The 26,481-nt window shown below is 56.5% G+C and overlaps 6 protein-coding genes across 6 annotated transcripts; 2 read left to right on the forward strand and 4 right to left on the reverse strand.

The window, feature by feature from the left end:
• Positions 1-1,673: 1,673 nt before the first annotated feature.
• CHGG_09061 (uncharacterized protein) lies at positions 1,674-4,353 on the reverse strand (the record flags this gene model as incomplete). The annotated part of the gene is made up of 4 exons (XM_001226987.1): positions 1,674-2,710; positions 2,760-3,129; positions 3,187-4,060; positions 4,118-4,353. The coding sequence occupies 4 exons, from the start codon at positions 4,351-4,353 to the stop codon at positions 1,674-1,676; spliced, it is 2,517 nt and encodes an 838-aa protein (XP_001226988.1).
• A 745-nt stretch (positions 4,354-5,098) lies between these two features.
• On the reverse strand, positions 5,099-6,966 carry CHGG_09062 (uncharacterized protein; the record flags this gene model as incomplete). The annotated part of the gene is made up of 4 exons (XM_001226988.1): positions 5,099-5,111; positions 5,418-6,450; positions 6,508-6,738; positions 6,798-6,966. 4 exons carry the CDS (start codon positions 6,964-6,966, stop codon positions 5,099-5,101), a joined length of 1,446 nt encoding a protein of 481 aa, XP_001226989.1.
• A 1,108-nt stretch (positions 6,967-8,074) lies between these two features.
• On the forward strand, positions 8,075-16,638 carry CHGG_09063 (uncharacterized protein; the record flags this gene model as incomplete). Its single annotated transcript, XM_001226989.1, has 8 exons — positions 8,075-8,839; positions 8,897-9,498; positions 9,554-10,013; positions 10,067-10,307; positions 10,423-11,500; positions 12,285-13,389; positions 13,595-14,854; positions 15,046-16,638. The coding sequence occupies 8 exons, from the start codon at positions 8,075-8,077 to the stop codon at positions 16,636-16,638; spliced, it is 7,104 nt and encodes a 2,367-aa protein (XP_001226990.1).
• A 1,614-nt stretch (positions 16,639-18,252) lies between these two features.
• On the reverse strand, positions 18,253-19,357 carry CHGG_09064 (uncharacterized protein; the record flags this gene model as incomplete). The annotated part of the gene is made up of 3 exons (XM_001226990.1): positions 18,253-18,282; positions 18,485-18,683; positions 18,771-19,357. 3 exons carry the CDS (start codon positions 19,355-19,357, stop codon positions 18,253-18,255), a joined length of 816 nt encoding a protein of 271 aa, XP_001226991.1.
• Positions 19,358-20,172: 815 nt separating this feature from the next.
• On the forward strand, positions 20,173-21,023 carry CHGG_09065 (uncharacterized protein; the record flags this gene model as incomplete). Its single annotated transcript, XM_001226991.1, has 2 exons — positions 20,173-20,522; positions 20,726-21,023. The coding sequence occupies 2 exons, from the start codon at positions 20,173-20,175 to the stop codon at positions 21,021-21,023; spliced, it is 648 nt and encodes a 215-aa protein (XP_001226992.1).
• A 718-nt stretch (positions 21,024-21,741) lies between these two features.
• On the reverse strand, positions 21,742-23,875 carry CHGG_09066 (uncharacterized protein; the record flags this gene model as incomplete). The annotated part of the gene is made up of 3 exons (XM_001226992.1): positions 21,742-21,765; positions 21,859-23,664; positions 23,729-23,875. 3 exons carry the CDS (start codon positions 23,873-23,875, stop codon positions 21,742-21,744), a joined length of 1,977 nt encoding a protein of 658 aa, XP_001226993.1.
• Between the last annotated feature and the right edge of the window lie 2,606 nt (positions 23,876-26,481).

Consider the following 26,481-nt stretch of genomic DNA (forward strand, 5'->3'; position numbering starts at 1 on the left):
AAGGGGGATGAGGGGTGGCCGGAGCAGGAGCTGTTTGAGATTTATAAGTTGGTGAGGTATGGGTGGACGGAGGTGTTTGGGATGGGGGAGGATGAGGAGGCGAAGGAGGGGAGGGAGGCCGAGATGGTGATTGAACGGTGTGGGTTGAAGCAGGCGTACGGGAGTGGGATGTTGTTGAAGGGGAGTTCGCCGTTGCGACAGGCGTGGACGCCGGTAGTTGAGGAGATTTGAAGGTGAGCGCATTATTAATATTAAGGGATGGCTGACCAGTACAGTGCAGACTTGACCCAAATGAGGTTTGTTTACAGTGGAATGTTGAATAGGGGTTCAGGGGCTATACATAACCCCAACCCTGACAAAGATGTCATCATGTGACGCTGGACGTCGTTCATTCTAAGTACCTAGGTTAGGAGTGATACATACCTATAATAACAGATAAAATGTACGGCTAGCAAGTGCATTCCATACCCGAGGCACCTTTCTCGAAACGGCACGGTATGGGGGAAAAGGCTGAACTCCCAGAGTAGATGTCGACAAAACCTCGACTGAGACGAAACGAAAGCCACGCGAGAAGCTCAAAAAAATTACATTTACTCTTCAACTTATTCAATTTATTTTTCCTTTCTCTGTTTCCCATTCTTGCCCCTTTTTCTCTTGGTTTCATTCATCCCTTTCAACTTCGGCCTTTTCCGACCGACTGTGCCTTTGCCTCTCCCAAAACTCCACTTCCCCGATCGGTTCCTAAGCCAATTGCTGATTGGTAGAATTCCTCATGCCGCAGAAAGAGAACACCATCCTACCAGCTTCCAACAGCTTCCATCTTCCTCCTGCGCATGCCCCGCTCACTGATATCCTACACCGCCTTTCCCCTTCGTATATCCCCTAAAGATGTCGGAAGTGAGTTGAGAAACAAAACAAAAAGGATGCTTGCGTTGTCCCCAGTTCAATTTGCCCTGTGACGAAGCAAACCAATACGCGGCGCGCCTCTGATCAATCCGGACCTGCAGCCCGCCGCCACAGGCCCGGGAAGCAGCCGCTGAAAATATCACACCGCCTCGTTCTGAGCCTGATCTGCTCACCGCCGTCGAAAGAATCGCCCATGTCATGGTCAGATTCATCCAGGAAGTACAGTCGGCCCCATGTCCTTTTTGTGGGACAAGGCCTCCTTGCCAGCAGACAACAATCGGGTGTTTGCCTGATACCATGGTTCCTAAACTCACAACTCAATGGGAGGGACTGGCATCGATGTGTCAGAGGACACTGGGGGAGGCGGCCCCAAATACGTAAGTTGCCAACGGACTCAAGGCGGTTTGCTCAGGGCCCTAGTTTAGCGCGATCGTCAAACGATAGTCGGCTCCAGCAGGTGTTTCTGGGTTGGGCTGATATCATTGCCCCGGATGTAGGGGCGGGGGCCAAAAATCCGCTCACAAATCCCAGAGCGAACAGGGGAAATTGCCACAGCACACAAGCACAAAAAAACGAACGTGGCAGGAGGCAGGGTTTCACCAAAATATGTGCACGAGAAGGCTTGGAAGCATTTAGGAACTGTTTGTCAAGCTACCCATAAATATATATATGTATTTGTACATGTACACAAACCCGCCGTTTCACTCAAGTGCCTAGAACACCCGTAGCCTCACGGATGTCCGGTTCATCCATGACTTGAAAGCCCCTCACAGACACTGAGAGTACCAGTCATTCTGCTTCTGGCACGTCCACGGCGCCACACAGGCCGTAGGACCCTGCCACGAGTTCCCACCACACTGCTGCCACCTCTCAGCAAGGGCGGGCGCCGACGTCACCGGCGGCGAGCTGCTGCTAGTGGTGGTGGTTGGCACCGCCGAAGAAGACGCGGGGGGCTTGACGGTCGAGGTCGACAGGGTGGTCGGGCAGGCCGACTCGGTGGCCGAGGGCACGGCCGAGGTGGAGCTCGCGGAGGGGTTGGGACCGCCGCCGCCGCCGGGGACAGAGACCTGGGCGTAGAAGACGCCGCGGCCGTTGGTGCCGACGTAGACCTGGCCGGCGACGTTGCCGCTGCCGACGACGCGGTTGGCGCCCATGGAGCCGAAGCCCTGGTCGCCCTGGACGTCGACAAACGTGGCGCCGTTGTCCGAGGTGGCGTACAGCTTGGCGCCGTTGGCGCCCACGCCGAAGGCGTAGAGGTTCCAGGCGCTGCCCTCGCCCTTGCCAATGGAGATCTGCTCCGTCTTGCTGAGGCTGCTGGCGCCGGCCGCGGTTAAGGTCACGCCGAAGTCGGTGCTGCGGAACAGGCCCACATCGGTGCTGACCCAGACCTCGCCCGCCACGTCCGGGTGTGCCGCGATGTCCTTGACGGCGGTGGCCTTACCGAGGGCGGAGGCGACCTTCGTGAAGGTGACTCCAGTGTCGGTGCTGCGGTAGAAGGCGGCACCGGAGCCAGCGTAAAAGACAGTGTTGTTGCGCTTGTCAGCGGCGATGGCGGCACCAGAGGGGACGGATGCCACAGCGGCGAATGTGCCCTGATCCTGCGACCGGAGTACGCCAGAGGTTCCCGACGACCAGAGGATGGTGTCGGCATCGGCCGAGTAGGCGAGGGTTCCGCTGTTCTTGGTGTCATCGGTTCCGGGGTGAGCGTTCCAGGTGGCACCACCGTCGGTGGAGACGGCGACCTGTGGGGCGCCGTTGGAGTTGCCGACGCGGACAACGTTCTCGGGCTTGTTGCCGGCATAGTCTGGGTTCTGTTAGCGTGCGCATGGCTTTGACGGGCCATCGATACTTACCAACATCGGTGGCGCTAGTCCAGATGGGGTTCATCCACGGTGTCTGAGGCGAGGTGCCAAGGTCCTCGCTGGTCGCAAAGGTGAAACCGCAGTCATCGCCAACGGCAGCCAGGAGCTCGGATCCACCGACCGGGGAAGCAAGGCCCAGCACGGCCATCTCCTCGATGCCAACGGCCAGCGAGGAGATGGTGACATTGCGAGTGGCGGTGTCCCATTTGGTCAGGTCGTGGCCACCATACAGGGTCAGACCGGTTCCGTACAGCCAGTGGTCGCTGTCCAGGGGGTTAATCTCCAGGGCCTCAATCATCCAACCTAGGCGCTTAGTGTCCTGGGAGATGAAGCCAGCGTTGATCCACGGGGCGTTGTCGGTCTGCGCATGTCAGTTTCAAAATGCCTGAGCCCATCCGTATGTGACATGGACACCTACGTAGAGCCCGTAGTACCAGTTCTGGTCCGGGTAGCCAACCCACTCCCAAATAGTGGTCCAGGTCTCGCCCGAGTCGGTTGACCTGTAAATCTGGGCATCGGGCCACCACGAGTTCAGAGTAGCGACGATAAGAGTGCCGGGCTTCTGCATGTCGACACTGAGACCGCCGAAGCCGAAGGTCAGGTCAGCGCCCGAAACGGGGGTGATGTCCTTCCAAGTGCCGGTAGCGATATCGTAACGATGTACGCCTCCCTGGGTGCCATCGTACGGGCCAGCGCCGTCGCTGTAGCTGAGGTAGAGAGCCTTCTCCTCCGGCTGGAGCCTGCACTTGTGAGGGAAATATTTCTTGGGTTGGCCCTCCACGGCCTCCCAAGTCGCGCCAGCATCGTTGGACACATAGAATGAGGCGGTAATGTTGTCGGCGGTTCCGACGAAAATGCGAGAGGTGGCGCCATCGATAACGTCAGACGTCGAATCGAAGGTGACAAAAGCCAGGCCGATGATGTCTGAGTTGTATCCACTGGCGTCGCTGGGGTCGGCGATGTAAGTGCCGGGGTTCGTGAAGGACTCAACCTTGGCCCAGGTCGCACCACCGTCCGTGCTCTTCCACAGGCCGTTGCCGCTGCGAGCACCAAAGTAGAGGATATCAGAATTGGCGGGGTCCACGGCCAGCCTCTCGCCCATGCCACGGCCGGGCATATTTCCGCCAACCTTAAAGGGCAGCTCGGCGGAGGTCCACGTGGCGCCCCTGTCGGAACTGCGAATGATGGCGCCGGGGTTGGGGTCCCAGTCGTTGGTGTACATGCCGGTAGCAGCGTAGACCTTGTCGGGGTCCTGAGGGTCAAGTGCCATGGTATCGATGCCCCAGTTGCCCCTAGTAAGTGTGAGTGATGGAACCAAACTCTCGCTACGCCGGAGGAGTGCGTCTCACCATTTCTCGTTGGTGTTGATGCTATCAGTCAGGGGGGTCCACGAGTCGTCGTCGTTTAGCCTGTACAGACCACCGATATCCGTCCGGGCATACGCGACACCGTTGGTCGTCGGGTGGAACACAATACCCGGAACGAAGCCACCACCGCCGCCAATGTTGACGTTCTTCCAAGTGGCAGCCGTGGCCGGGGCCACCAAGGCCGCGACCAGGAGCTGTAGCGCAGACGGGCACTGCATGGCTGGAGTGAAGCCGATGTGAAGTCGACACGGTTGGCGTGCACAGCTACATCTCAGGACTGTCGAAGCAGGAGAGGCATCGCGGTTGATATAGAACAAGAGGGTTACTACTTAGGGAAGGACCTCCCGAAGACAGCCCACCAAGTCGACGTAGCCGTATGCATCTGCCCGGGTTCCCGAAAGCTCGCTACGTCTAGGGTGCATCCCGAGCGGACCGGGGGTGGCATCGAAAACGGTTCCTGGCCCGGGCCCATGGTTCGAACCGGGGAGCGGGTCGAGCGGCCAAGCGGATAGCGGGCGTGAGGACTTCAGAATGAGCAGGATATCGTAGAAATTCCGCGAATCGGTGATGGACGCAAAGGGGAACCGAACGCAGAATTGCGGAGCCAAGCGTCGACCACGCCTCGCATTGTCCACCCGCGTTCCCGTAAATGCAACGTCATTTGAGAAGGCATGGAGGATCGGCTTCCGCGTTTTTGAGGGGCCACGGCTGGAGCGTGGTTGGTGCGGGACGGGACTGCATCGGGGATCGCGATTGACCTGCAACTTTCTCACATTAAGGTACAGCAAAAATAGCCTATCATATATCTCACGCCAGTGGGAGATGCACAAGGCGAATCGTAGAGCAACAAACAGTTGCGGGAGCTTGTTCAAGATCGATCCGAAGACGAGCTGAAGTTGGTTGTGGGGTGCTGCGGGGCATAGCTTCTAGAAAATAAATTACAGGAGCCCCCGTTTCAGTTGTTTATAGCGGGTAGCTAGCCTAAATTAGGCCGATTAAACAAAATGCGGAGAATTAAGCCCAATGAACACCGATCATATCATGGAACACTCACCATCCCCTGCCTGAATTGAAGCTATCACCACCCTCGAACCCAACCCGAAGATTCCCCCACCTCCCACCTTCAAACCCAACACTCACTCACCCCCCCAAAACCCTCAAATGCGCCTGATCCAAATCCGTCAAGAAACTCGCGCCCAACACCCTGCTCGGCGTCGCGGGGTCAGTCGCATTGCACAGCTCCGCAAAGCTGCCCATCGCCGCCAGCTTTTCTGACACATACGCGGCATACTTGGCCACGCTGCACGACCGGCCCGGCCCGTCCTGGCACGATGGCACGGCGTAGACGGCCTCGTTGATGCGGATCCGGATGAAGGTCTCGTTCCGGCTCGGGCCTTGGTGGCGCCGCGTGGGTTTCGCGCCGGTGGTTGGCCGGGGCTTGCAGGCTCTTGATGTGGTGGTGGTGGGGTGTGTGGTGGTGTTGTTGCCGCCAGCACTGACCCTGCAGTTGAGGCGCTCAAAGGCGATGGTGCCGCGCATGGGCGAGATGCGCGAGCTGCGCCAGAGACGGTCCGTGGCGATGCGGTCGGTCGGGAGGGGGGTTTGCTCGTCAAAGACGCCGATGGCGGCGGCGAGTTGGTTGAGCTGGCCGTCGTTGAGGAAGTTCATCAGCAGCTTGGGTAGCTTGAACGAGCCCCCGCCGGCGGCGATGCCCTCCGCCTCGGGCCCGTGGACAAAGCGCTGGATTAGCGCGTTCAAGAATGGTACCATCATCTGCCGGGACACGTCCGCGCCGGGACCCACGCCGTAGTAATACCGGAGGTCTTGGTGGTACTCATACTGCTCGAGCTCTCCCTGTGTGAAGGTGTCGCAGAAGGGGGACAGGCGGCCCGTGATCTGGGATTCGAAACCGCAGATGTAGGGGAAGTCGTTCCACTTGGAGTCGTCGAGCTGCAGGTCGCCGTCGATGTATTGAGAGAGGCGCTCGATGAAGGGTGGCAGCCAGATGGAGCGCCAGGCTGCTGTCTGAACAGAGCTGTCGTCCTTGAAAGTGGGACACATGTCGGACGGCGCGAGGGTGTCGCCGAGGTGGGCGGGCATACCGCGGCCCGTGACGGAGACGACTTTGCCGAGCAGCGTCGAATTGGGTCCCAGGTACCCGCGGACAAATGTCTGGGCGGTCTGGAGGACCCGGGTGTAGTTGTTGGCCCAGACGTAGAAGTCATCGCCTTCCTGGTACAAGTCCGGATAGCTAACGCACGCAGAATAACCCCAATCAGCTCTCCTTTTTCGCAGGAAGGAGGAACGAAGGTCGACTCACCGAGTCCTCAGCGTGTATCCCAGATCGTGGAGCTCTTTGTACCCGGTCTGACTGAGCTGGGCAATCTGTATGTCAGGGTGTGTGAGGGGCGTGTTCCAGGTGTGGAAAAAGGACAACGGCCCCGACGCCGAGTAGTTGCTCTCCTTAAATTGCCGAGCCATCTCCACCCAGCCGTTGTGGGCGCCCGTGTCTGGGTAGCGGGACCCGTGCCGGAGGACGTAGGCAGCCTGGTCGACACGGCAGTTCTCAGGCACATCAGAGGAGATCCCGTTGAGATCATCGGCTGTTACATGGTTAGAAACCCCAGGCATGCGAGCTTGTGGGCACATCCCATTGACTCACCGGCAGTCCAAGGCCCGTTGCCTCCCAGGTGAGCAAGCGGATCTTTGGCTAGGGCGCCGTCGGGTCGGAGCACCGGCTGAACGGGGTCCAGCGATGTGCCGGCACCGGATCGGGCAGAGACCACGCCCGCGCCGACCAGGACCGCGGCAATCGTCTTGGAGAGAGTCATTTCTGGCGGCTGGCGGAGTACAATGGACTTGTTGGCACGATGCAATACGATCCAGATGACTCAATGCCTGGGGCGTCTGCCATCTTCAGTGTTTCACCGTCCTTTTGTATTTCTCGGTTCGAGTTATCCAGCCCTATATCGCGGCGCGTTACCACGATATCTCGGGGTCCTACGGTGTTCGCAGCCACGTGCAACGGAGATGCAGCCGGATCTGTAAGAAGAAGCGGGTCACCGTGAGGCCGGTGATGCGATGCTACAGGGGCAAAGCAGAACCGGGGTATCCACGTGGAAACGAACCAGAGCTTGATTTGGTGGCTGTTTAAGCGGGAAGAAGAGTCCCACACGCGACCGATCTCAAAGTGATAAGCGACAAGAATCATGGACCGGCAAACTTGGTTATCGTACAATGTGGGAGCAACACGAGCATGCCTGAGTGGCTGGAGTCGGCTGTTGTTTCTCTCTATCTTGGTTAAAATGATATCCGAACGATTCCGTATCCCTTTTATTTTCTGGCTTCTAGGCCGAACCCTGCAATTCCATACTCTTCTTGCCTTCCACACCCACATCCTGGCGAGAGTATTGCTTCTCAATTGAAGTTTTGTCCGCGATGAATAAGTCATCGACTCATCGTCGTCCCCCTACTTGACTACGAACAGGTCCGTCATACCAACAGCGGGCCGCGAGAAATAGTTATGGCCATAAACCCTTTCTTCCACCCACGGCGGTATTGACCACCGCAGCTACATGTATCGGTACACAACGTATCTCGACGGTGCCTCGGTGTCTCGGAGGGGGGAAAGTTGAGGGGCTCGAAAGAATGTTACCCTAACCCTAAAACACGAACAACCCAAATCACACTGCTGGATGGTGAGGTGCGGGGTGAACGATGAAACAGGCAATGACCTGGAACACATGATCCGTTGACTGCCAACTCTTGGGAAGGAAGTCTCCTCTCGTCCTTTCTTCAACTCCAGTCGCCATCAAATTATCCTCAACTTTCTTTTAGACCACTTATTGGGAGTCAATTGGCTCGTTGCACCCTCACCCTGCCCATGTGTCTGCCTCACTTCGCTGCCTATCACATACACCATAGAGCATGGCCTCTAAAATGTCTAAAATGTCGAGCTCTTCCACGGAAATAGCCCCAATGCGCCCAGGAGAGCTCGCCTCCGCTCTTCCGGGACAAGCTCCTACCGCCGATGCACCGGAACCCTCCCGTTCAGGCCCGCCCCGTGCTCCCCACGCTCCCCACGCTCCCCACATAATCCCGGTAACACCTCCGGACTGGAACAACCTCAGGGTCATCCACCGGAACACTTTGCCGCCGCGTGCCCACTTTTTCCTGTACGGAAACCGAGAAGATGCCTTATCACGCGATATCGCGCGCTCCAAGAGTCAGCTCATCTCGGGGCAATGGCGATTCCACCTCTCCAAGTCCCCTCTCGATGGTCCCGTCGACTTCCATCTACACACCCCGAGCGACCTGGAGTCCAAACATGGCTGGGGTGGGCAGACCATCCGTGTTCCAGGCATGTGGCAGCTCCAGGGTTACGGGAAAGGGCCGCATTACACGAACCTCAACTTCCCATTTCCGGTCGACCCTCCACACGTGCCGATTGATGACAATGAATGCGGCCGTTACGCCACATCTTTCCAACTCACATCGGAAGATAAGGGGCATCAGCTCAGGCTGCGATTTGAAGGCGTTGATTCTGCCTTTACCCTGTGGGTGAACCACCGTGAGGTCGGATACTCTCAGGGGTCCAGAAACCCGAGCGAGTTCGACATCACCCCCTTTGTCCGTTGCCCCGGTACCAACTCCCTCCACGTAGAAGTTTACCAACGGTGCGACGGCAGCTACATAGAGGATCAGGTACGCTTAAACCAGTCCCATCATATCTCCCTGTGGCAATGAGGCTCATCTTTGCAGGATCAATGGTGGCTCAGTGGCATTTTCCGTGATGTTTGGCTCCACAAGTTTCCACCCACTCACTTCGAGGACCTTCGGATCAAGGCCCAGCTGTCTGACAATTACCAAGACGGGACTTTGTATGTCGAGTTCAAGCTTAACCACGAAGCAAAAGTCAACTTGGCTCTCCTGGATGCCGATGGGGCAGAAATTGCCAGCCAGATTCAGGAAAGGGAGGGTGGGGCCTCGGACAAAGGAACCTGGACCAAGGCCAAGATCGGACCCCTCAAGGATGTGCACAGGTGGACGGCCGAGACCCCCTACCTTTATCAGTTGGTTCTCTCTATGCCAGGCTGTATCTTGGCCGAAAGGGTAGGCTTCCGCCGGACCGAGCTTCGAGACGGCGTATTCTGTGTGAACGGCGCACCCATCAAGTTGAGGGGCGTCAACCGACATGAACACCATCCCGATCACGGGCGGGCGGTGCCGTACGAGTTCCTCAAGGCCGATCTACACTTAATGAAGCGGTTCAACATCAACGCTATCAGGACCTCACATTACATCAATGACTACAGGTTCTACGAGCTGGCCGACGAGTTGGGCTTTTGGATCCTGGATGAGTGGTATGTTTCTGGGAGGCAAGCCTGTCCAACAACAGCGTTTCTAACTGTGATTTAGTGACCTCGAATGCCACGGGCTGTTCGTAGTAGGGGGCAACGGCACGGCATTGACGTCCGACAACCCTGATTGGGAAGAAGCATACATTGACCGCGCCCGGCAGATGGTCGCCCGCGACTTCAACCGCCCGAGTATCGTTCTCTGGTCTCTGGGCAATGAGTCTAGCTACGGACGAAACCATGCCGCCATGTACAAGTTCATCAAGAGCATCGACGACTCTCGTCTGATACACTACGAGGGCGACTGGAACGCTCAGTCTGCCGACATCCTGAGTCGGATGTATTTCTCCATCGGTGACGTCGAATCAATGGCGAAGGCCCGTGAATGGGATAAGCCACTGGTTTTGTGTGAGTATGTGCACGCCATGGGTAACGGCCCTGGTGCCATCAAGGAATACATCGACCTCTTCTATAAATACCCTCGCCTAATGGGTGGTTTTGTATGGGAGTGGGCAAATCATGTGAGTTGACATGAAGATCTCGCTTGACCACAACTGATGTATGACCCTCACAGGGCCTAAGGACGAAGACGAAAGACGGGCAAGAGTACATGGGATATGGGGGCGATTTCGGTGACGAACCCAATGACTACAACTTCGTCATGGACGGGCTATGCTTCTCAAATCACACTCCCGGGCCCGGCCTTGTTGAATACAAGAAGGCGATTGAGCCTGTCCAGATCCTTAGTATCGAAGACGGAAACAAGATACGGATCGTAAACCGGTACGACTTCATCGACCTTTCCCACTTGGAGTGTCGGTGGTGGATAACTTCGGATGGTTCAACAGACTCTGTCTGCCCGAATACGTTAAAAAGCCCTAGGTGTAAGCGTGTAATTCCTTTCGCTCGTTACTACTTGTGCTCACCCAGATTTAGGCCTTCCCGGTCACCAGGCGCTCTTGGAAATCCCGGGGCTTGAGCAGAAACAACCGGCAGATTCAAACTTACGCCTGATGTTCGTGAACTTGGCCGCTACCCCCTGGTCCCCTGCTGGGCACATGGTCGCGGACGGGGAAGTGCAGTTGACGAAACCCGCGAGCCTACGGCTTCTACGCAACATCACCAATCTTCCAACGCAACCGTTAGAAGCGAGATCAACCAGCACGGTCCTGTCAATTATTAGCAGCCACGGGCTATCTTGGAAATTCGACCTTGTTCGTGGCACTCTCGTCAGCTGGCAGCGCTTGAAGACAGGCTCAGAAAGTCTCTCCCCGAATATCCTCACCGAGCCTCTTCGCTTCGACCTCTACCGCGCCCAAACAGACAATGACCGGGGCTGCGATTTTGGCCGAAACTGGCGCGACCGCCGTCTGCACCAGGCAAAACACCATCTCATCCAGTCGTCTTGGCACCAACGGGAAGATGGTGCCGTCGAAGTCATTACCGAGAGCCGAATCGCCCCGCCGGTCCTGAACTGGGCTCTCAAGGTTACCACCACCTACCACTTTGCAGCGGACCACATCTACATACGGGCACACGCGAAGCCTACGGGTAACCTGCTTCCGCGTGCATGGGGCCGCCTGGGCCTGGTCACAGCCCTGGCGGGGTGTACCAAGGTCCACTGGTACGGCCGGGGTCCGGGCGAGAGCTATCGCGACAAGAAGTTCAGCCAGCAGGTAGACAACTGGGAGATGTCCGCTGACCGTCTGATGACCGACTACGAGTTTCCGCAGGAGAATGGAAACCGGACGGACGTGCGGTGGGTCGAGTTTGTTACGGCTGCGCCGGCCCGCCTGCTGAGAGCGCGGTACGGGGATTTCGAGGGCGCGAGTTTCTCGGCGCTGCCGTACACGGCCGAGGACCTTGACGCGGCGCAGCATCCGTATGAGCTGAGGGAGAGGAAAAGGGAGGATTTGGTTGTGCATCTGGACTGGATGCATCACGGCTTGGGGACGGGGTCGTGCGGGCCGGAGACGCTGCCTGAGTATACGCTGCACGCGAGCAAGGAGTATGAGTTTGAGGTTGTTTTGGATTAGCCTGTGGCTGTTTGGTGTTTCTTGGGAGGTGAAGGTAGAGAACGGGAGAGTACCGGGCGGTCGGAGCAGGGTTCGGCAAAAAATAAAGGATAAAAACATACAACACCGAGGATTCCCCAGTCGTCACCGACCTGAGTACTAGTTCGGCTCTTAAAAGACTTATCTTGTGGGGTAGGCGGGGTAAAAAAAACAGGGGATCTCGGGGTCCAGAAAGGGCCGCCTCTTCTCCTCTATTAGTGCCGTCCGTTTTGAGAGAACGGTGAAACCGGCTGCGCCGCAGAACCGTTCAGTCTTATGCAGCAATTGCGGTCGAGCCCTGCTGTCGGGCATAACAGCAGGGAAATGACAAGCTGAGAACGCCCGCGCAATCCGTTCATTGCCGCTGGGAATACGGCTGTCGGGCGCCTTCGACACATCGGCGTCGGGCAAGGCCACACGGGCCGCCGCCGTCGTGATCCCGGGGACGGCCAGTGTTGCAGCCGGTCGGAGAAAGCACGGGATGAAGTGCCTCATCATGCGGGAGCGGTCTTCGGGATTGGTGACGACCACTGGGTCACTTTCTGCACTCTCAGCTCACTCCTTCCCCTCTCCCGGAAGCGACAGCAAGTCCTTTGTCGCCCTGAGAGCTTGATGCCACACGTGGCACACTACCTGCTTGGCTGCCTCCCTCGAGATGGTCAGCCGCATACCTGCGCCACCATGAACCACTTCCGATTTTCGCTCCAAGCTGTCAGGTTTGACGTTCATCTGCTCCAGCCTCTGCCACCCCCGATTACTTCCGACCAACTTCCCCGATTGTCGTCGATGCAAACGCCCTGCCATGAATCCGAAACGAACGTACGAAGATGAAGAACCGTCTGCGAGCCTTCCGAAGCGGCTAAGAACCTTCGACCCCGCCTCCAATGGCGTTATTTACCCAAGCTGCGACGCGTACTCTCCACTTGTGCATGAGGCTTACACAATAGCCTGGATCTGTGCACTTCCCTTAGAACTGGCGGCATCGCGTGCCATGCTAGACGAGGAACACCCACTGCCCCCCAACCAAGCCGGCGACGACAACACCTACGTGCTCGGACGCATCGATCAGCACAACGTCGTCATGACATGCTTGCCGGGACAGTACGGAACGAACAACGCTGCAATCGTCGCGACAAACTTGAAGCGAAGTTATCCGAGCATCCGCGCTACCTTGATGGTCGGCATCGGCGGCGGATCCCCAAACCAGGCCGACTTGTACCTAGGCGATGTCGTCGTTGGCACGAGGGTCATGCAGTATGACATGGGCAAGATGGTTGCGGGCGGCGTGTTCGAAGAAACGGCCGATGCGAAGACTCCTGCGCGGCTGCTGAACTCGGCTGTGTCCGCTCTACGGTCGAAGCATGGGCCGCACCATTCTAGCAGTCGAATGACTAGCCTCCTGCGAAGCCGACTCCCAAACATCTTGCGCCCGAACCACCCCGATCGCCTTTTCCAAGCGTCCTATGAACACCCTCTCGGGGCGCCAACATGTATTGACTGCGACCTAGAAAAGCTGCAACCACGAGGCGCACGCCTCTCTGACGAACCCAGGATTCACTACGGAGTCATCGCTTCGGGAAACAGGGTTATGAAGGACGGGAAAGCACGGGATGAGATTGCGCGGCGACTTTTAGCGCTATGCTTTGAGATGGAGGCAGCCGGCATGATGGATAATCTCCAGTGCTTGCCGATTCGCGGCATTTGCGACTATTCGGATTCCCATAAGAACAAGCAGTGGCAGGACTATTCTGCTGCAACCGCAGCCGCATACGCGAGGGAACTGCTGGAAGGGCTTCGGCCTTCGTCCAGGTCGCTTGACCGGACTCCAACATACATCACCGAAGTGAGCCAGCCTGATACCGCCGGTATTACCAACCATTGCCCTGATCCCTTCCTCTCTAGTATCATGCTGACTAGGGATGCGAGCAGTCGACCAGGCCTTGGAACGGCGGCAACGCTTGCTAAAATGCCTTGAATTCCCGCAAATCGATGCCCGCAGAACCACTATTCGGGCTGCGCATATCAAAACCTGCCGTTGGGTTCTGCAGCACTCAAAATACCGGGATTGGCTTGACCCCGGGAAGCAGTCGCAGAATCATGGCTTCTTGTGGATGCGAGGCAAGGCAGGTGCCGGAAAGTCAACCATGATGAAGTTCATGTACCTGGAAATGAAAAAAGCCCCCAAGAAGCCCAGCATGGCCGTGGCGTCCTTCTTCTTCAATGCACGAGGCGACTATTTGGAAAGGTCTATCTCCGGGATGTACCGGTCTCTGTTACTGCAGCTCCTGCAGGAATTTTCGGATCTTCAACCCGTACTGGACAATACGGACATCGTTCCGCGGAACCAACAAGACTGCCCTGACCTGAACGCTCTAAAAGAGCTTCTCAGCAACGCTGTCATGGCCCTTGGCCAGCGCTGCTTTACCTGCTTCGTCGACGCCCTCGACGAGTGTGACGAGCTGGAGATCCGGGACATGGTCCAGTTCTTCGAGCAATTGGCAGAGACTGCTACTGATAAAGGCATTCAGTTTCGAATCTGTTTCTCGAGTCGGCCATACCCCTACATTGATATTCACCGGGGAATCTTGCTTACCCTCGAGAAGGAATCGGGACACGGAGAGGACCTGGCACAGTACGTCAAGAGTCGTCTCAGGATCACGCACCGCCCGCTTCTTGAAGAATTACAATCCCAAATCCTGGACAAAGCTGCTGGGATTTTCATGTGGGTCGTGTTAGTAGTGGAAATCCTGAACAATGAGAGTAGCCACGGCGCTCTTGCTCTGAGGAAAAAAATTTCGGAAATCCCGGCTGAACTGAGTGAACTCTTCAGGAGCATGCTGGCACGCGATCAACATAGAACTGAATCGCTACAGCTCTGCATTCTCTGGATCCTCTTCGCAAAGCGGCCTTTGAGCCCAGCAGAGTTCCGCCATGCGCTGTGGGCGGGCTTGTTGGAGCAGCGTCTGGTCGATCCCGAGCTGCCAGATGACACACACATGGATGCCGTCAAACTGGTCACGAGTTCCTCGAAGGGGCTTGCTGAGATCACCAAATCTCAGCAGCCGACCGTGCAGTTCATTCATGAATCAGTGCGGGACTTTTTGGTGAAAGAAAGGGGCGTCCAGGACTTGTGGCCTGAACTTGGATTCGACTGGGAGGATACTAGCCACGAAATCCTCAAGCGTTGTTGCACTACGTACTTGCATCATCCAAGAGTACAGGCGATCATGTCGCGCCAGAGAGCAGAGACGATGAACGGAGCGCCATGGCTGAAAAATGCTAGGTACAAGAAGTATGCCGGTCAGCAGGTCCTCAACCACGCCCAATGCTGAGGCGCCTGTGGTATCCCAAGACGATTTTTTGACCTCGATTCTTTGCTTCGGCTGGAATCAGGGTGATCAACCACCACGAGAAGTACAAAGCTAGGCGGTATGGCTCCCATGCAACGCCGCTATATGTTTTAGCAGACAAAGGGCTGGGGAACCTCATTCGCACACAGATGAAAAGAGACCTGGCTACCGACGTTTCTGGAGAAAGGTACCAGTATCCGCTTTTCGCTGCATTAGCAAACGGTCATAAAACTGCCATAGCCGCACTTTTGGGAGTGTCGTCAACTGTCTGCGATGGCGTCGATATCACAGAAGGTTTAAACTACAAGAAGGACTTGAAGAATCACCAAGGTCGGACGCCATTATCATGGGCTGCCCAGGAGGGTAGACTAAGCATTGTGGGATTGTTGATTCAAGGAAGGGCAGACCTTGACGAAATTGATAGGAGAGGATTGACGGCACTGCTTCGGGCCTCAGAGAATGGCCACGAGGCGGTCGCGCGGCTTCTCATCGACAAAGGGGCGGATGTCAACGCTCAGGACAGTTCTGGATCGAGGGCGCTGCTTCGGGCCTTGGAGTTCCGCCACGAGGCGGTCGCGCGGCTTCTCATCGACAAAGGGGCGGACGTCAACGCTCAGGACAGTTCTGGATCGACGGCGCTGCTTCGGGCCTTGGAGTTCCGCCACGAGGCGGTCGCGCGGCTTCTCATCGACAAAGGGGCGGACGTCAACGCTCAGGACAGTTCTGGATCGACGGCGCTGCTTCGGGCCTTGGAGTTCCGCCACGAGGCGGTCGCGCGGCTTCTCATCGACAAAGGGGCGGACGTCAATGCTCAGGACAGTTTTGGATCGAGGGCACTGCTTTTGGCCTCAGAGAATGGCCACGAGGCGGTCGCGCGGCTTCTCATCGACAAAGGGGCGGACGTCAACGCGCAGAACAGTGCTGGGTCGACGGCACTGTTTCGGGCCTCACAGAATGGCCACGAGGCGGTCGCGCGGTTTCTCATCGACAAAGGGGCGGACGTCAACGCTCAGGACAGTGCTGGATCGACGGCACTGTTTCGGGCCTCACAGAATGGCCACGAGGCGGTCGCGCGGCTTCTCATCGACAAAGGGGCGGACGTCAATGCTCAGGACAGTTTTGGATCGAGGGCGCTGCTTCGGGCCTTGGAGTTCCGCCACGAGGCGGTCGCGCGGCTTCTCATCGACAAAGGGGCGGACGTCAACGCTCAGAACAGTGCTGGATCGACGGCACTGCTTCGGGCCTCAGAGAATGGCCACGAGGCGGTCGCGCGGCTTCTCATCGACAAAGGGGCGGACGTCAATGCTCAGGACAGTTTTGGATCGAGGGCGCTGCTTCGGGCCTTGGAGTTCCGCCACGAGGCGGTCGCGCGGCTTCTCATCGACAAAGGGGCGGACGTCAACGCGCAGAACAGTGCTGGATCGACGGCACTGCTTCGGGCCTCAGAGAATGGCCACGAGGCGGTCGCGCGGCTTCTCATCGACAAAGGGGCGGACGTCAACGCTCAGGACAGTGCTGGATCGACGGCACTGTTTCGGGCCTCACAGAATGGGCCACGAGGCGGTCGCGCGGCTTCTCATCGACAAAGGGGCGGATGTCAACGCTCAGGACAGTTCTGGATCGACGGCGCTGCTTCGGGCCTTGGAGTTCCGCCACGAGGGCGGTCGCGCGGCTTCTCATCGACAAAGGGGCGGACGTTCAACGCTCAGAACAGTGCTGGATCGACGGCAATAGTCAAGTAGTGTTCTTTCCGTTTATTTTCAGCGATTTTTGAAGAGTCTAATTTTTTTACTATCTCTATTTAAATGAAGGGCCTGGGAGACATGATTATTTTATACTAATTACTTCGTTTTCGCCATTGACGTACTGTCACCAATACCACTGCCACTTTTCCAAACCCACAGCCGGTTGAAGGGGCGGCAGCTGGAGAGCATCGACTCTGTGGATGTTGTGAGAGCTTTGTTCGGTCAGTAACGCAGGGTCGTTCCCAAAAAAGACCAGATCCGCTAGTTCTCGATCATGTCAGCAAGGTGGTTGTAACGTGCTGCAACAGCAATTCGGTACCCTGCTGTGTTATCTGTGGTTGCACGAGGAACCAGAAGTGGGAGGCCCCGCGATGCGGAAAAAACACCTGCGTGTGGGCTGTGGCGCACAGGCCACTCCCGCAGGACCCACTCTGGGCTCCATCCCTGCAACCATAACTTTGACGGCTATCTAATCTCCTTGACACGGCTGTGCCCGTGACAGTCGTTCTGGGCCGCTGCAAGCGGCCGGAAAGACCCGCTTAGCACGCGGAACGCTGAGCAGTCAGAATATGTTATGTATGGTTGCTATCAACAAGGTTGCACAAAGAGTGCAAGTGTGAGGGACGAGTAGCTTCTAGGCGAGGCACAAGGGCACTGCGTATGCTGACTCAATTCTGCTAATCGAAAGCTGAAGAAAAGAGAGGAAAGATACAAGATAGCGCGCTGGCAACGCGAGAAGGCATGGCCAGAACGGAGCTAGTCCGGATGCGGAAGTGCACCTCCAACCCTAACCCTGGGTGCGCTTTCCGTCACAGCAAGAATGGGTGGCGAACCTCACATATCCCATCCATCGGGGCAACCCTAACCCTAAAACTACATGGCACAGCTCTACCTATGACAGAATGAGAGACTCGATCTTCAAAAAGAAACATACAACACCGGGGATTCGCTGGTCGTCACCGACCCAACTACTGATCCGGCTCTCAAAAGCTTATCTTTTGGGGTAGGGGGGGCAAAAAACAGGGGGTATCGGGGTCCAATAACGGGTGCCTCTTTTCTCCTGTTAGTGCTGTCCGTTTCAATAAAACGGTGAAACTGGCTGTGCCGTGCAAACCCAACGCCTTGCCTTGCGCCTTGGAGCCTTGGCACCATTCCGCCACCTCTCGAGACAGTATCTTTTCCTGCATGTGCCTGGCGACGGTCACTTCAACCAGACGGCAGTTGTCGAACAGGTCGATCTGGCCAGCACTCACATCGATATGGATACGGAGGAGGATGGTGACCGTGTTGAGGTTGATGTATGTCAGAGGGCGGCGAGCGGGGGAAGGCAGTGGTTAGGAAGTGGGGGCTGATGATCGGCGGCGTGGTCGAGTGCTGGTGCTGCTGCGCGATGCGTATCGGGAGACCGCGCCCGAGCTGGTGGCTCAAGAATATGCGCCCACGGCGGATCGGATCTTGATTGGCGAGTACGAGACGTTTGGGCAGCTTGGGGGGGGGGGTGGAGCGTGAAGGAAACGTTCCTCTACGGCGCCCACCGCGTCCCGCGAAGCCGTCGCGCCCTCCACCGCCAGCCGTACCCCCTCCATCAACGCCCTCCTCGCGCAGTCGCATTCAAACCTCCGCTACTGAAGCATCGTCTTCCTGTCGTCGCATTTCGTCCCGCTGCTTTCCGTGCTGGGGGGAGGTCCTGCGCTGCGCGCGCGATGAGAAGGTCGCCGATGAAGGAGCGAGATGCGGTGCCGAGGCAGGCACAGCTCAGCAGCTGCCTTCTGACATCAAGCAATTGTCTCATAACACGATGTCTAAGTGCATAGATAGACTGACAATATTCCACAAAACGTACCTGCAATGATACCCAGGAACCACTCAGCCCCAAGCATGAATCACTATCCCGATGCCAATGACACAAACTAGTGGAAAACAAAACAAACTTCTCAACCCAACCAGCAACCCATCTCCCGCTGCCGACACCCGGCCCACCGGAACAACTCGCATCCGCCTTGAGCGCGAGCAGGGCCGAGATGTGCCCTAGGGTACTCCATCTCCAGAGATTGTAGACAGCGCGTGGAGGGCCAGCAGATGCAAACTAGCATCTAAGCCCGACGCTTCGTGATGCGGCCTGACACCACCTTCGACCCTTTAGGACCGTTGCGTTTTCTGTTTTTTCCACGTAATCGGGGCGCTGACAGATTCTGCAACAACGAAGCAAGATACCCTGGGGGCTTCTTCGCCTCCCGAGATTAATCCTCTTTTTGTCTTGGAGGGTGTAGGCACGGAACTCTTCAAAACTATTCCACACTTCGACTCGTTTGCCCGTCCGCCGCGCATCGATGAGATCGACAATGTTGACTAGCGTATTCTTCAGGTCCCTCTTGCACTCTGCGGCCGAATATCTCGGATCAATGCCGACCTCGTGGCATAAGGCTTGGTAGCCCTGGAGCGCTCTCTCTTCGTCGCTGAGCTCTTCTTCGTCGACGTTGTCGAGCCGTTGCGGCTGCGAGAAGTAGTGGAGCTGGAGTTCCTCCCTCATCGCGATGGTGCGTTGTCGGGTGTAATCCTGAGAACCAGGAACCCACTGTTGGGACGAGGCGAGGCGGGCGAACTCGTCGTCAAACGATGCTGCATCGTTGGGTGTGAAGTGCTCGAACTTGGCGAAGTGGGACTGCGAGGGCGGTGGGGGCCCTTCATCTTCCTCATCCGCCGACGGGCAAGGCATTTGGGAACGATAAAAGTTGGGGATTGTCAGACCGAAAGGCATTGCCGCGATTTCTTAGTACACGTCGCCCCCGTAATCGACTCAAGACTCTGCTGCTGGTGATTGTCGCTCTGGAGAGTACGGGCGTGGGAAAACATGCTGTGATTCCGCAGCGGAATGCGGGGTCGACGCTGTTGGTCGCCAAGAGCATGGGGGTGATTGGGCCACTCCCCCAAACTTCGCCAACTGTTGATGCTCGACACAAACTCGGGGGTTCAGAAATATTCGGAATCTAGCATCTAGAAGAACCTTGGCTCGTGATCGCAATCCCCCCTCCGCTACTCGACCAGCCCCCGGTCGAACTCGTCGATGACATTGTCGAATACTTCTGCCAGTACTGCAGTCTTGGACAACAACATTATGAACAACGTGCAGCTCTCCACGTTGTCGGCCAGGACGACAATGATGACGACGACCCAGACCGGAGCCCAGCTGCTGCGTTGCATCGACTGGCACTGACATCCAAGCGGCTCAACAACATCGCGACGCCGCACCCCTTTCACCACCCGCTCCCCGTCAGGTGGTGGCTGTTGACCAGAACGCTCATCGCCCGACCCGACCTCGACCTCCTTGTTCGGCATCTGTTCGACTCTCAGCACGGCAAGCGACCCCTTCAAAACGTCGTGGAGGGCCTGCGAAGCATTCATCCCTGGAACAAGACCGAGGCCATGTGACCTCTACCTCTGTCTCCATCCTCCCCGCAGGAGGTGCTGAGCCACTTCCAAATTCGGAGCTGGCCCTCGGCTCCGAACTAGATAGGATCGCCTTCGTCGACGATGGGCGCCGCCGACTGGTGGTTCCGGTCTCAGACCCTCGACATGCTGTCCTCGCTCTGCGCCAACGTCCAAGAACTCGCTGCCCGTGGCGACGTGGTCTACAAGATCCTCATCTGGGATGCCCCTGGATCACTGATGGGCCTAAAACACGTCACGCTCGTCCAGGCGCGTTCCCGCAGGGCGCTGGACCTCACCGTGCTCTCCCAGGTTGCCACTACGGCTCCCAACCTGCCCACTGTCAAATTCCACCCCGTCAGGCACACAAGTGTGTTCGATCCTCCAGTGTCACTGCCGAGCATGGCCAAGCTCGTCAAGCTGAACCTCCCCGATGCTTACGTCTGCCACGAAGCGTTTTGCAGCATCCTCGCCGCGTGTCCAAATCTGCAATTCTTCTTGTTGGAAACCAACAGCCACGATTTCACGGTTATCTCACAGATGATGGAGCTTACAGCAGTCGGGTTGGGATGCTCGGAGCAGCCCAGAAGTCCTCAATTGAAGGTTGTTCCTCTCTCTGTCCTCAGTAGCGGGCACTGCCCTGACCTCCTTTTCATAGCTTATTGTTCAGGCCCTGGAACCCCTCTAACACTAATGCACCGGCAACCAAGCTTCCGTGTTTCAAGTGCCACAACTTCCAACACTTCTCCTACGCGCAGGCCGCCGAGTATGGACCCGACCTCGAGTTCACCCCGAGCAAGGCTGAGCGGGCTCTAGTCCGCAGCACCCCGAATCTAACATCCCTTACCTTGTATATGGGCCAGTCTAAGCACTGTCTCCGCCGGGCAGACGTCCTGCAGTCCTTGGCCGGCCTCTCCAAGCTTGAGGACCTGAGTCTGACCCTACTATGCCTATGATCCGACTCCCTGGCCTACGCTACTATGAGCGACCCATATCACATGATGCTCGTTCGCCTGCTTCCAGCCTCGATACGCTCGCTCTCACTGGCCGAGTGCTATATCGTGTTCCGGGCGCTGGTTCCCGCACTGATGCAGCTGGCGTCGGCAGCCAGCGATATGTTCCCCAGTCTCGAGAGGGTGGACGTTTCGAGCTTGGATGACGGGGAGCTCAAACCTGGTGAAGTTGAGGAAGTGCGGGCGGCTTTGGGAAATGCGGCATCCGGATCCGGTTCAGGGCGCTATCTGTTGGAATCGACACTCAGACAGACAGAAAGATGGGAGAAAAGATTTTATTGATTTGTGCAACTCCTTTCAGAGTCCACCAGAGCGAGTGGTTTTATGGTCATTCTCCGCTACCGGTTCGTCTCTGCTTCCTTTGTCTACCTAGCTTAACCCGCGGTAAACCGATGCTTTGTGATGTCAAGGTCCCATGACTCTGCCATCCACAGTTTCCGGGTGCCGCTCTTTGTGCTACCAAAGTTCTACCAAGTTTCTGACACTGGTATTTGCCAGAAAGTTCTATATGGTGAATCTAACACTATCCAACATGGACTGGAAGTGACTGGACCTTGTGAAGAAACTGCATGTCGAGTGATAGGGACATGTACCTGTGAGTTAGTGATTATACCGTACAGAATGCAATCCCACACCCTAGCCAGCCATCAACTTTGCCCAATCACTCGGCAGCTCCCTCACAAGCCTTTTTAAATTCCCGTATCAGAGTCTACAGTCGAAGCAACGATTAGCGCAACTCTCCAAACCCCGAGCACGATACAAAGCAGCACAAACTCACCTCAAAATCATGATCCGCCAGCGTCATAAACACCGGATGCTTATCCATCTTCAACTGCGTCACCCGCGGGCTCTTGATGTCAAACGCAATCCTCGCCAAGAACCTCGGGTCATCCCTGACGTCGCACGCGGCCAATATCCTCTTAATCTTTGCAAGATCCGGCTTTCTCGGCTGTCTGGGCGGCATCACGACGCGCCTCCCCGTCAGGCAGTGCGTGCAGTGACCGCACTTGATCTTCCCGTCGGGTAGACCCATGCCAAAGTGCTGGGCCAGCGCGAGCGCAAGGCACTGGTCGCCCGTGACCAGGTCCTCTACCTGCTGGGTGCGGCGCAGGGCGTCAGCCTCGCGGCGCGAGAGGTCGGCGTGCAGGTCGTCGACGAGGGCGTTGAGGGCTAGGTTGGTTTGCGGAAGGGGTTGGAGGATGCGGTATTTCTGCTCCATGCCGCCGGCCTTGAGCTCAATGAGGCCCGTGTCGTGCATTTCGTTGAGCTTACGGACAAGGTCGACGCGGGGGAGGCCTGTGCGGGACACGATGCCGTTGATGTCGACATGGTGGAATTTGCTCTTCTTGACCGCGTTGGTGTAGATGGCGTTGCCTGTTGGGGAGCGTTCCGTTTTTATCCGGGCAAAGTACATCGGAGTTGCGGCGAACTTGTACTCGCTGTATTCGGGGGTGATGGCGCGGATTAGCCCGAAGCGTAGCTCCAGCGCCGCGTAGATGGTGGCCAGAGGACTCTGGCGAATATCATAAACTCGCGATTGCACGTAGTGGCTCGTCTTGAAGGTGTCGCCCACAGATTTAGCCGTGTTTTCGCCGAAGATGTCAATCAGCAGCCCCTTGAGGGATTTGCGCGAGGGGAGGTCGCCCCGCGCAAAGTTCTCGCGGATGTACCGGTCGTCTGGGCAGATGTAGAACATGCAGTTGCCGGTCTTCCCGTCCCGCCCGGCGCGGCCGACCTGCTGGCAGTACTCTTCAATGGTGCTCGAGACGTCGAAGTGGACGATGTTGCGGATGTCGGGCTTGTCGATGCCCATGCCAAAGGCAATCGTCGCCACGACGATACGGATGTGGTTGGCCAAGAACTTGTCCTGGACTTCTGCCTTTGCATCCACCTTCATGCCGGCATGGAATGCCTCGGCATCAAACCCCTGCTCTCGCAGATCAGCCGCTAACTGGACTGACTGCTGCTGGAGAGTGACGTAGACCAGTGTTGGTCCCGGGTTCTCGTTCAAGAATTGGAAAATGAGAGGATACTTGTCCTGCTTGGTCTTCACGGCCCGGGCGTGGAGGTTCAAGTTCGGTCGATAGGCAGTTGTGCGGAACACGCCTTCTGCCGGGATTTTGAAGGCGCTGCAAATATCGTCGACGACCTTGGGAGTCGCCGTTGCCGTAAGACAAATGACCTTTTCGGCCGCGATCTCGTCGGCGAAGCGGGCGACCTTGAGATACTCGGGCCTGAACGAGTGTCCCCATTCGGAGATGCAGTGGGCCTCGTCGACGGCCAAGAGGCGCACACCACCCTTGACGTGGCGCATCGTCGCAACAAAGCCTTCGTTGTTCAGTCTCTCTGGGGCACAATACAGAATACGCAGTTTCCCTTCTCGCAGGGCGGCGTAGGTCTGCTGTTGCTGTTCCCACGTTTTTGTCGAGTCGATGCACTCGGCAGGCACCTTCCTTCTCTTGAGAGCATCAACTTGATCCTTCATCAGGGCGATGAGCGGCGAGACAACAATGGTAATGCCATGCTCGCCGGGTGTCCTCGAGGTATTCTGCAAATCCAGTTGCGGGAAGGCAATGGCCGGGATCTGATTACGACGTGTCAGGAGACGAATCAATAAATTTGGGAGATGGATTGCGACGCGGGCGAACCTGATAACAGAGGGACTTTCCTGCGCCGGTTGGAAAGACGGCCAGGACGTTCGCGCCAGCGAGGATCCGTCCGATGGCGCCCGCTTGCTCGTGACGAAATGCTGTATACCCGAATGTCTCGGTCAGCAACTTCTGAGCGACCTCCATCTGAGCCGAGACACATAAACTCTCAGGTTGCAGTTCTTCAAAGACGCCATCATCGGGAAAGGGATCATCATCGATGATACCGCCGCCATTGTTCCGTTTTTTTTTTGAACTGGTTGCCGCGGTCGTTGACCTCGTTATCGTGGTCGCACGTCCGCTTCAAGTTGCCTGTGGAAGCTGGCGGTTGGCTGGCGAGTATCTGGTGGACATCCAGATCGTCGAAAAGATTATCGCCGGAATCATATTCGCTCATTTTTTTATAGCGCCAGGGTGATTGAGTTTACAGAGCCTTGGGAATGTAGAGAGAGAGAGAGCAACTGCCTTGAGAGATGTGTGTTGTGAAGGAGAAAAGGCAGCCTTGAGCGGGCTGAAAGGCCTGAAATAGCTGCATTGAAGAGATGGTGGGGCAGGACGCAGGCCCTACCTATTGGATTCACCATTAGAACTTTCTGGCAGATACCAGTGTCAGAAACTTGGTAGAACTTTGGTAGCACAAAGAGCGGCACCCGGAAACTGTGGATGGCAGAGTCATGGGACCTTGACATCACAAAGCATCGGTTTACCGCAAGTTAAGCTAGGTAGACAAAGGAAGCAGAGGCGAACCGGTAGCAGAGAATAATCATAAAACCACTCGCTCTGATGGACTCTAAAAGGAGCTGAGAAAAATCAATAAAATTCTTTCTCCCCATCTTTCTGTCTGAGTGTCGATTCAAACACCTACAACATACCAAGGTACGTATTTGGTATCAAATCCAACAATCTTCGACTTCAATGAATACAGGATTCCCACACAGCTCCCATTCGTTAGTGAAGTCGTCCAGAGACTCGACATACAAGATCCTCCCCTCTGTTCCGAAATACATTTCGGCAGGGAAACTGTATGGTTTTCTCCCCACCCGCCATGTCATCTCATGCCATGGGAAGTGAAGAGCAACAGCAACCCGTCAAACGAGGGTTACTTTGCGGCTCAATAACGACAGCTTCCGAAAAGCGCCGGGCCATTGATCAGCTCCGGGGAGTCCCAGAGGTTCTAAATCCCGCCTGCGAGTGCGGCGAGGGACGGGAGACGGCCGGACACCTGGTAGTGTGGCGTTTGGCCCCACCGCTGACTCGAAGATGGGAGAGAACCGGAATACGAACGCGACGGAAATTTTACTCTGTTCTGCACGGTATTGATTCTACATCGGCACGGCTCGCCGGGAGGGCCCTGGGCTGGCTGATGGACTCAGGGAGGCTGCCGATGTACAGTTTGGCCAGGAGGCTCGAGCTGGAAGCGGCGGCCTGACACGCCCCTCCTCCTTCGGGGGCCAGGAGGCCTCCTCTCTTTGTATTTGCAGGGTCACGCACGTGTACTTTCCTAAACAGTTGGTATGGATTTTACATCTGGCCCGCGAGGGCGCGGTTTTCCTGTACACTAAATAGCCGAGGGTCCGGCACGCCTTAGGGCACAACGCAGTATAAATAATATGATATACAGATTAGTTATACTATCTAAATACTGAGATTCCTTCGTACCTGGATCCAGGGATCGATTCACGACCCAGCGATCTGTCCCTGTGTCATGAGATCGTCCCTCGATCCAATGATCCGTTCCTGATTGGTCGTCCTTGGATCGTGAACTTGCCTGGCAAAAACAGACTAGAACAACACAACCGAGAAAACATTGTTCCGCGCTTTCTCCATCCCTCCTAAAACCACCCTTACCCTTCTTGATCGACTTACAATCGATGGCGCACAAAACGAGAGCAGCCAAGGTGCCGTGGGGCATTAACTAGTAAGCGCCTTCATAAGCGCTCATTAAGCCATTGTAGATCTCAAGGACCCAAGGCAGCTCGTCGGCGGGCACCAGCCAGCGGAAGGAGGCTAACTCCGTTGTTGATGAGCTTATTGATGCCGATGTCATGAACTCGCAGCCTCGGCCCGGATTAAACATCCATCGAGATACATGCATGAATAAATGTTAAGAAAAAAAAAAAAAAAAAAAAAAAGCTCACCACCAAGCCCCATTCCCCGGTGGAATGGAGGTTGGTGGGTGGCATGTGCCAGGAAGGTACCCCGTGGCCAGTGCGCGAGGGCGGAGGGATGCTGGGAATTTACTGGCGGCTTCCCACCTACTAACCTAACGAATGGCCACATCTTGAGCCGCATACAATGAAGGGAACAGTCTGAGTTTGTATCAATTGCAAAAATACAGCATCAGCCTTCCAATGGACGCTGGAGTTGGAATGGCGTGCAGGGGTAATGCCAAGAGATGCTCGGTTCAGGCCGGGGATACGATCGCCAAGCGGCACGGCCCGACAGGACCGGAGTGGGTCTTGGCGATCGAAGCGGGGCATTCCACGTGTGCGCACATATCACCCCTCAGTTTTTCTCCGAGATCAACATCAACAACGCCGCAAAATGAGCGGCAGAACGATAATTGGAATGGTGATGATTTTTCTTGTCACGTATAGCCTGGCGGTATCCCAACAAAAGATAGCGTTTATGCCAACCAGATAGCCAACGCCGTTTCTCGAACATCTTACACACACACGCCGATCTCCAGCTATCCAGCACATCGCATCGCATCGCACACCAAATTGGGTAGCCAAACGAACCGCCATGTCGGA

Source organism: Chaetomium globosum, genomic scaffold, assembly GCF_000143365.1.
Source record: "Chaetomium globosum CBS 148.51 scaffold_6 genomic scaffold, whole genome shotgun sequence".
Classification (NCBI taxonomy): Eukaryota; Fungi; Ascomycota; class Sordariomycetes; order Sordariales; family Chaetomiaceae; genus Chaetomium; species Chaetomium globosum.